This window comes from Varanus komodoensis, unplaced genomic scaffold (genome assembly GCF_004798865.1).
Source record: "Varanus komodoensis strain SLA01 unplaced genomic scaffold, ASM479886v1 scaffold36, whole genome shotgun sequence".
NCBI lineage: Eukaryota > Metazoa > Chordata > Lepidosauria > Squamata > Varanidae > Varanus > Varanus komodoensis.
This window is the reverse complement of record NW_025335873.1, coordinates 8,815,322-8,825,155: the sequence shown is the minus strand read 5'-3', so window position 1 is coordinate 8,825,155 and position 9,834 is coordinate 8,815,322. Positions and strand designations below refer to the sequence as shown.

General features: G+C 63.0%; 1 protein-coding gene across 1 annotated transcript in view; it reads left to right on the top strand.

Moving 5' to 3' along the window:
• Positions 1-79: 79 nt before the first annotated feature.
• Positions 80-9,834, top strand: part of LHX2 (LIM homeobox 2) — a 28,562-nt gene continuing 18,807 nt past the window's right edge. Inside the window, exons 1-3 of the mRNA XM_044440011.1 lie at positions 80-199; positions 2,915-3,120; positions 3,681-4,045. Coding sequence (XP_044295946.1) covers positions 80-199; positions 2,915-3,120; positions 3,681-4,045 — 691 coding nt within the window. The remainder of the gene's footprint in view (positions 200-2,914; positions 3,121-3,680; positions 4,046-9,834) is intronic.

Sequence of the window (9,834 nt, the reverse complement as noted above, 5' to 3'; positions counted from 1 at the left end):
GCGGCGCGCGTGACCGGGGCGGCGAGCGGGGCGGGCGCGTCGTGGCGGGGCCGCCCGGGGCCCCCCGCCCAGCCCGGCCATGCTCTTCCACAGCCTGGCCGGCGCCGAGATGCACGGGGTGATCGACGAGATGGACCGGCGCGCCAAGGGCGACGCGCCCGCCATCAGCTCGGCCATCGACCGCGGCGAGACGGAGACGGTAGGGCCCGCGGACGGGGCGCAGGAGCGGCGGGCGCGGCCAGGCCGGAGCCCCGCGCCCGGGGAGCGGGGGGCCGCGGGGCGCTCCGTCGGCGGCGCCCTCGCCGCGGAGCCCCCGCGGCACGCAGAAGCCCACCGCGAGGAAGCGAGCGCGGCGGGCCGCCAGGCGACCCCGGCCCCGGTCCGCGCGGGGAGAAAGGCGGCGGCGGCGGCGGCTCCGGAACGGGCTCGGCTTTTGGTGCTGCGCGCAGGCGATTAAGATTTCTGGGCACGAGCGCGGCGTTAGGATCGACTCGCGGATGGTTGGGGAGAACCGTGGGCGAAGCAGCCCTCGCGCCGGATCGGTCCTAAATCCAGATGGGAAAATACCGTTATTTCTGCCTCGACTTTCGATTCCCAGCGGCTCGGCTTTCCGGGCTCTGCGTTCGTTCTGTTTGGCGATTTCTGGCTAATAAGGACAAATTAAAAGCGATAAATGCCTTTCTTCGTTCTTCCACGACCCCTTTCAAATTACCCCAAACGGAAAGGGTAAACTCAGGGTGAATATCTGAAAAAAAGGGGGAAAAAAGCTTTAAATGAGCCCGCTGGAAAGAGGTTGGAAGAGGCTCGATTTTATCCAGATTCCGAAAAATAAATAAATAATGTTGAAGGATCTCCATTTTGTATTCAAAAGAGTCACACGCGCGCATTTACACCCCGTGTTGCGAGTTTAGGAAACCAGCGAAAAGCCACAAATCGCCAGCCAGCCTCGCTCAGGTTAAGTTCTCCGGCTGGCAGTGACTGCGGGGTTTAATTCTGGTTCTGTTCCCCGTAAATCCTCCGGACTGGCGAGGACTGGTCCGGACCCAGGCCGAGAACCGTCCGCGGAGAGCGAACCGCCGTTTCCCTTTCTTTGCGCCTTCTGGGCTGCAGGCAAATTTCCTCCTCGGGCGGGGAAATTTGTAAAAGCAGCTTTTAGAAAGAAGTAATTATTTGGGGGAACAGCACTGAAAATGGCATCGAAACAGCTTGTGAACAAGAACCTGATGCTTACAACGGTTTTCTCTCCCCTCCCCATTTTAACTTTCAACAATCTTGGTGCTTGTGAGGCAGGGCAGGGAATGCGCGGGGAGATGGAATATACAACTGCGTCTTTTATTCCCCCTTTGGTTCTGTTTTTGTTCATTTGTCTTGCTTGTTTGCCTGAGTTTTGTTCTTAACCCGGTTTTGTTTGGAGGCGCATTAAAATCACAGCCGATAAATTGAAGCAATTAACCTTCGGGTGTCCCGGTTCCCTTAATTTTGGGGTGAGTAATTGAGAGGGATTTAGGCACCCCAGAAATATTGAACAGATATTTTCTTTTTCCAGTCTTTCCCTTCCCCATTCCTTTTTTAATGTATCGGTTTAGGGAAATGCATGTCTTTACGAAGTAATTAATCTAGAAATTTATTTTTTAAAAGTTTTCATATTTAGGACACCTCTAAGGTTTTGTTTTGTTTTGTGTTTTGTTTTTAACAAGCTTAGGATAATGGGATTTGCCTATCGCTGGGTATTTCGACAAATATTTCATTTATGCATCTCTTTTTAAATCAGTGAAATAGAGAAAGGGACTCGTCGCAGTGTAACCTTTTTGAGGGTTGTTTAACGGTAATTGCGAGTGTGGTTCAGTTTTCGGTTAGACTTATTTCTTAGTAAGCATGTTAGCATCGTGTCCTAAAATCGAAAGTCCCACTGCGCTTTCGGCAGACCAAGTGCAGGATCGCAAAGTTTGGCTCCCCGAAATGCTCAGCCTGGTTTTTAATGGAGCTGCTGCTGCTGCTGCTGCAAGCGAGCCATGTTTACGCCGAAGTAAGCCGCCGCTCCACTGGGCCTTCTTCGCAAGGAAACGCGCCGGCGGCAGGAGCCCTGAAACGCGGAAAATTCAGGAGCTCGCTCGCCGGAGCGGCAGGTCGGTCGGTCGGGCGAGCGCTCTGCCGCCGGCTCCGCTTTCCCCGTCCGTTTTGCTCCTTCTCGTAAAGCAGGCAGTCCAAGGGGAAGAGCGCGCGGAAGGAAATTTAATTCTTTTTTTAAAAGCACGTTTCTATTTTTCCTTCTTTCCTTCCTTCCTTCCTTGCTTCCTTCTCTCTCCCTTCCTTCCTCCCTGGCTGGATCGGAGCCTGGCGGCCGCGTTTCTGCCCTGCAGCCCCGGCCTCCTCTTTCTGGGGTGGGGAAGATCCGGGCGCGCTTCGCTGTCGCCCCCTCCGCCCCCTCCGCCCCCCACGCAGGCTGGTGCCTTCCTTTCGCCTGCCTGCAGGGCGAGAGAGGAGGGGAACGGCCCGGCCAGGCCCGGCCCGGCCCGGCCCGGCCCGGCCGCCGGTTTCCCTGCCTCCAAGCCCCGCTCCGTTCGAGCGCGCGTGTTTGCGCGTAAGCGTGCGGGCGGCGGCGGCGGCGGCGGCGGGGGGGGGGGGGGGCTCTGGACTTCAGCGCAGCCTCCTCGGCGGTGGGGAAGCCGCGTCGCCTCGGCGCTCTCCAGCGGCCGCCCTCCCGGCCTGCCTCCCTGACCCCGCGTCCTCCCGTTCGCTGCGCGACCCCCGAGCGAGCGAGCGGGCGAGAGAAAGACCGGGCGCGCGGGGGGGGGGCGGCGGCGGCGGGCGCGGGGGCTCTTCTGGCCCGCCGGGCGCCCCGGCCGTAGGCCCGGCGGGGGAGGCAGGCCGGTGGCGGGCCTGCGACCGACGGCCGCTTGCGTCTTCTCCGCAGCACGCCATGCCGTCCATCAGCAGCGAGCGGGCCGCGCTGTGCGCCGGCTGCGGGGGCAAGATCTCGGAGCGCTACTACCTCCTGGCGGTGGACAAGCAGTGGCACATGCGCTGCCTCAAGTGCTGCGAGTGTAAACTGAACCTGGAGTCGGAGCTCACCTGCTTCAGCAAGGACGGCAGCATCTACTGCAAGGAGGACTACTACAGGTAAGGCCGGGCGCCCGGCGGCCCCCCTGCGCCGCGCCTGGGACCCGCGCCCCGCGCCCCGCGCCCGGAGGCCGCCTGCGAGGAGACGGGCCGCTGCGGGGCGGGAGGAGCCGCCCGCCCGCCCGCCCGCAGTCCAGTCCCCCCGCGCGCGTTCCCCGGGAAAACGGCAAGGCGAGAGCCCGCTCGATTCGCGGCCCGCTCTCGGGACACCCGCGAGAGCCTTCCGCTCCGTCCCCTCCGCCGTCCCTCGGTGGGCCTCCGGCCTTGTGGAGGTGCCGAGGAGAGCCCCTAGCCGCCCCTGAGGTCCCCCGAAATGCCCCTCACGTGCGCCCCTCTGGGCACGCGCGGAGTGCAGGGGACGAGCCGAGGGCGGGTTGCCCCGTGTCCCGGGAGCTGCGGGAGCCTGCCCGTCTCTCGCTCGGGAGCCGCTCAGCCTCGGCGTGCGGGGGGGGGGGGGCGCCTCCGCACACGCCCGGTGCAATCGGGGCCCTTTCGCGCCAGGCCCGCCGGGGGAGCTCCCCGGGAAGAGGGGAGCGCCCACCGTCGCCCTCCCCCCGCAGGCGCTTCTCCGTCCAGCGCTGCGCGCGCTGCCACCTGGGCATCTCGGCCTCGGAGATGGTGATGCGCGCCAGGGAGCTGGTCTACCACCTGAGCTGCTTCACCTGCGCCACCTGCGCCAAGATGCTCACCACGGGCGACCACTTCGGCATGAAGGACGGCCTGGTCTACTGCCGGCCGCACTTCGAGGCGCTGCTGCAGGGCGAGTACCAGCTGCACTTCAGCCACGGCGAGGGCCCGGCGGGCAAAGGCCCCGCCGCCCCGCTGGGGCTGCCCTACTTCAACGGCGTGGGCACCGTGCAGAAGGGGCGGCCGCGCAAGAGGAAGAGCCCCGGGCCCGGCGCGGACCTCGCCGCCTACAACGCAGGTAAGGCCGGCGAGACGCGGCGGGGCGCGGAGGGGCGCCGGGCGGGCGGGCCGGCCGCGGTGGCGCAGACGGGGCCGGCCGCGCGGGAAAGGCGGCCTGGGCGGTTGCGCCTCTCCTGCTCGGGGCCCTCCCGGCCCGCGGGGCCAGAGGCGGGCTCCGCTGCGCGTTGCGCGTTGCGCGTGTGGGCGAGGGCGAGGGCGAGGGCGGCAGGCCGCTTTTCCCCGGCGGCTGAGCGGCTGCGCCTCCCCTGCTCGGGGGCGAAGGAAAGGGCGAAGGAGCCGCCAACGGCACCTCGAAATCGGGCGAGCGCAGGGCGCGATTCGGCAGTGGCAGAAAGTGGGGCGGCTGGTCGGGGGCTCGGGCTGGTCTGGGGGCGGCGGCGGCGGGCGCGGGCGGCCCCCGTGCCCGAAGCAGCCTGAGCCGCCTTTCGTAAGGCCGCTGGCGACAGCCTCGCGGCCTCCTCCGGACGAGCGCGGCGCGGAGGCGTGGGGTGAGGGGGGAAGGCCCCCTGAAGCGAGTGCCGGGTCGCCCCCTTCTCGAGAGGGAGCGGCCCGTCCTGCCCGCGATCCCCGGAGGACCCTCCCCGGCGTCCCTCGGCGCGGAGCCTTCTGCGCGTTCCCTGGGCGCCCGCCGGGCCCACGAGGGCCGCTGTCGGTTCTTTGTGCAAAACCGTTTAATTAGAATAAAGCGGGGAGAACGGAGGAGAAGCGCAACGATTTCAGCTCCGAGGGGGGGAGCAGCCCCCCGCAATATTTGCAATTGAAAGAGGAGTGCGTGTCGGGGGAGAGAACGCAGGATCCCGTTTCCGTGTCGTTTCGTGTCGGTTGAAGGCGCTTCTGCCGCGCAAAGAAAGCTGCCGAGAATTCGTTTCTGCACAGCGCACCATTTCTAAACGACCTTTTCGGCTTTCCCGCCGCTGGCCAGCAAGGGATCGTTCACCGACCCGCGTCCGATTAAATAAAAACCAGCCCAAATCTTGACAACCCGCTTCGGGGTCCCCCCTCTTTCCCCTCTTCCTCCCTCACCAGTGGAGGTAAAACTTCAGAATGCGGAGAGGAGAAAAAAGAGATTGGGCCGAAACTCGTTCCGACGTTCAGCGCCAACTGCGGGTCGGCCGGCCCTCGTGGTCAGAGCCCGTTTTGTTGGCTGTGGGGGGGGGGGCGGCTGCAGGCCTTGAGACGCGGATAGAGTCTGACAAGTGGAAAGCGGCTTAGAAGGGGGGAGGCCGGACTTCAAAAGGGTCCCCCAAGCCTTCTCCCACCCCCCCACCCCCCGCAGCTGCTAAACGAGGGAGCTTTGTGGTGTTTCTTTTCAGAGAAATTAGTTTGGTGGAGCGGGTGTTGCGAGCCGGGGGGGGGGGCTCCGTCAATGGCTGAACACATCTGGGGCGAGGATCTGGATAAAAACACCCCCCTACCAAATAAAGAATGATTAAAAAAAAAAAAGCACAGGGGAAATACACATATAACCAGTGAGACAGGAAAAGCGTGGAGTTGCTTGGTGCTGAAGAGCCCCCCACAATCTAACCAAGCCACCCCCAAAAATTCAGACAGCACATGTGGAAGGAAATGACTGCACAGCATATTCTCCGGTTGTGGAGACTATATATATATATTAGGGGAAAGGGTGGCTTCTCTTTGTGCCCTGCAGCAGCCCCCCCCCCTTTTGATCCTGCAAGCGGCGTGTGGAGAGGGGCTCTCTTGCCTCCCCCTCATCTTCACAGTTTGCATCTGCTCAGGAAATTGCATGATTTTCCGTGCAGGCCCGTCGAGGATGAGAAAAGCTCCCCCAGGAGGGCACGTTAGGATCGGCGTGGTGATGAGGGCCGAATCCTGCATGTCTACTCGGGAGCAAGCCCTTCCCAGTAAATTGCAGAGCTTTGGCCAGAAGGCCCCCTATAGGGTGGACCTATAGATGAAGAGGGGTGTCTGTGGGGCACGCTCCCCACTTGCCTGGGACCCACACGCTCCTGGGGGAAAAGGGTCGTGTGCGGGAATCCCTTTCCTGGGCACCTCTGAAGAAAAGTCCCCGGTGTTCAGAGGCTTGGTGCCTTTTGGGGGCAGGAAAAGGTTTTTTCCCAGAAGGTACAGAGTCCATGTTTGGATACCCCCCCCCCCGCACCCGCTCATCACAGAGATCTGGGTGCTCCAAGCCCCACTGAGTTGTGAACTCGGGACAAACTGTCATTGGATGGCTGGGAATCTAAACGGAGCAAATTTACTCAGTCATTGGGCCCGAGGAAGAGGAGGGAAGGTTAATCCGCTCTGCCTATTTTTCCTGAACTTCCCTATAACCTTGCTTGTGAGCAGAAGGCTCCAGCTGTATCTGGATTCCCAGTGGGGACACTGGAGGTTTTCAGAGATAGACTTGTGCCAGCCCTGGAAGTTCCATCCAGAGGGCACCTGGCGGGAGACCCCTCTCCCCTCCACAGACGTGCCAGCCTCTGGCTGGGGCTCTCTGCCCATGGTAGCTGCACCCTTCCCACCCGGGGGGGCTGCCGGCCACTCTGAATGCCTGTCGTGCTCCCCGAGTCTTCCCCACGCCCTCGAAGAAGGTAGAAGGGGCTTTTCTGTACTGATGTGCTGGGACATCGCTCCCTGTTTGCTTGCCAGGAGGGAAAGGCAGCTGGCATAGGCAGCCCTCCTCCCCATGTTATCCTCAGAGCCACCCCCCCCCCGAGTCACCCACGGCCAAGCATGGATTTGAACCCGGGTCTTCTGAGGCCCAGTCCATGCAGCAGCCAATGCACTTCCCAGGCGGGCTGGTTTCCCCAGACACGGCATGGCAGCCTCTCCATCTAAAGCCGCCTTCCCTGGCCTGGGGCGGCTCCCATCATCCCCAGCCAGACCCTGGAGCTTTCACTGACTCTCCGCCTGTCCTTCTCACAGGGGGGAGGTGAGGATCACACGGAGAGGAAGAGGAGGGCGTGAGCTGCCCCGGGCGCCTTCCGCAAGGAAAAGGGGAGGCGCAGAGACGTGTGCATAGCGGCTGAACTGGCGGAGCGGGGCCAGGGCGCCCACAGCAGGAGGCACCGGGGCGGTTTCTGGGTGGACTGGGGAGGGGCTGTGGGTGGAGAGGTGCCCAGTGGCCACCGGGAGGGCCGGCAGAGGCCAAGCCCCGCTCTGCGGACCCCGAGCGATTCGAGCCGCTGCTGCGGGGGACGGTGTGAGTGGGCCGGGGCGCTTCGCGGGTGAGGCCACGCTGGAGAACAGCGCCCGGCTTGGGAGCCAGCCACGGGCCGTCGCCCCACACGCCTCTCTGGCCCGCTCCCCCACCCAGGGGCCGGCGGCAGGTATCTCCTGTGTCAGGCTCCGCGGGCAGCCCGATCCGCGGAGCTTGCGCGCTGGCGGTGGCGGCCAGAGAGAGCCAGAGACGGGGTGCCGGCCGCCCGGCCGGCCTCAGCTTCCCCCTCTGCAGCCCCGAAGCACGAAACACCGCTCCAAGCAGTAGCCCGACCCTAAAGCAGCAGGACCGCCGGAGCCAGAAGGCTAAATCTAGCAGTTTCCCCGGGAGGGCGGGCGGCATCCAAGCCTTCGTGAGCCGCGCTCCTCGCCTATCATCTCGCCACAGACGGAAAATAAAACCCAGGATATTTACTTTCCTCCTCACCCCAAACCTTCTGCGTTTGACACGGGGCTTGCCTCCTTTCCCCGCGGAAATCCCCCCTTCCAAGCCAGCGCCTGTCTTCCCACCCCACTTTCTCCACCCCACCCCACCCCACCCGCCGACCCTGCGCCCCGCCTGACTCGCCCCGGCCAGGCTGAATGGCTGTCCAGACTACTTGCGCGGCCACAGGACGAGACAAAGGCGGGATCCAGCCTTTGTCTGCGCGGGCCGGCAGGTCCTTCAGCTCGAAAAGGGCCCCGTTAGTGCGCTGCGCGTGGGCAGGCGGTCCGGTGTAGGGCGGGGGGGCACGGGGCGCGGCGCCGTCCGTGGCGCAGCAGCCGGGCGCGGAAGGCCGACCGAGCCCGGGCCAGGCCGGCGTCTGCGGCGCAAGGGTCCGCCGGTGCGCTGCGTCGCCCCCGCTGCGCTCGGCGCTGGCCCCCCACGCGGCGCAGACGGGGCGCAGGAAGCGCGGGGCGACCCGGGGAGGGCAGCGGTCCCTTGCGCCCCGCGCGGGCTTCGGCAGGGGCGACACGCGCCCCTCCGGCTCCCACCGAGGCTTGCGGGGGTGGCTCCCCCGCACCCTCATCGCGCGGGGCACGGGAGAAGCCGAGACCTCCCAGCAGGTCCGGTGCTGGATTCACGATGCCTCCCGCCCCCCCTTCAGTCTCGCTGGCCAACGGCCTTGCATCTCGCTGCCCAGAGGAGACAGACTCGTCTGTTGCTAGCCCCGTATGAGGTCCCCCGCCGCCGCCTTTCCAACCGCCCCCCCCCCCAGGCCTTCAGGATGGCTGATTTGCGTCCCAGCGGTTGGGAGAACTCACTGCCACCCTGGGCTGGACGCAGGCGCCATCTGCACTTAAATTTCCAAAACTGACAAGAATAAAACCAGTCACAAAAGGAGCACCTTTCCCCCCATATCCAAAAACACTGAGTGCGGGAAAGTCCGGCCCCCCGCCCCCTGGCTGCAATAAAATGCAGGTGGCTCTCTGGTGGGTTCTTCCAGTGGGTTTGTGGCCTGCCCAGCTCAGGGCGTGTGGGCCGGACAAGCACTGCCAGGCAAGGGCTGCTCCGGAGCGGGGCTGAGGGCAGTGACTAGGAAGACTTCATTTCTGTCCTGTCCAATAGCTGCGTAAAGCTCCCAGAGCCTTCCGTTCGTTCGCGGCCATCCGCAAGGCCCAGTGCACCGACACACAGGAGGAGCCGAAAAGCAGTGGCTGCTTTCCAATACAGGAAGCGCTTTACAAACTCCAACCACCTAAAGCAATTTAATACAGACCAGACTTGTTAAAACCGCTGATGAAAACACCCCGTCGTGCCACGGAATACTTGGGAGAATAGGACCGTCTTAGCCTGGTGCTGAAAAGATAACAGTGTTGGGCCCAGATGAGCTGTCATGGGGAGATCCTTCCACAACTGGGGGCCACCACAGAGAAGACTCTTATTTGTTTGCTTGTTTGTTTATCAATTTATATCCTGCCTTTTTCCGACAAAGGGCTCAAGGCAGCTGACATCATTCTCCTCCTCCATCTTCTCCCCACAACAACAACCCTGTGAGGTAGGTTGGGCTGAGAGGCTGTGCCTGGCCCAAAGTCACCCAGTTGGCTCCATGGCCGAGCGGGGACTCGAACCCAGCTCATCTGAGTCCCAGTCCCATGCCCTTAACCACTACACCACACTGCCTCTCACACTCTTCCCGTTAGAATCTAGCATCATAAAATAGTCGAGTTGGAAGGGGTCAAGAAGGTCATCGGGTCCAACCCGCCGCTGGTGCAGGCCAGCAACTTCCAGCATCCCGCTTGCTGCCGCCCTCCGAGCTTCCCTTGAAGTGGCGCCTGGCAAAGGCCCCAGTGTTGACCACACCGTCTGGAGGATCAGGTTGGGGTTAATTTTATCCTGCCTCCACCATCGCTGCCCTGATATTGGCTGCTGTGCGTATGTGCGTCTACACGCACGTGCGTTGGAGTCAATTAGTGCTGAGCACGCGTTTGAGCCGCACGGGACCACCGAGGAAGCCGGCTAAGCGTTCTGTGTGACTCAGCACTCTGCAGCTTCAGCCCGGTGTTATTTAATTGATGTGCGTGTGATGCATTTCCTATCTTCTAAGGAAACGACACTCAGATAGCAACAAGCCCAGAAAAATAAGACCTTGATGGGGAGCGCGATCCCATGGCTCCGAGATCATC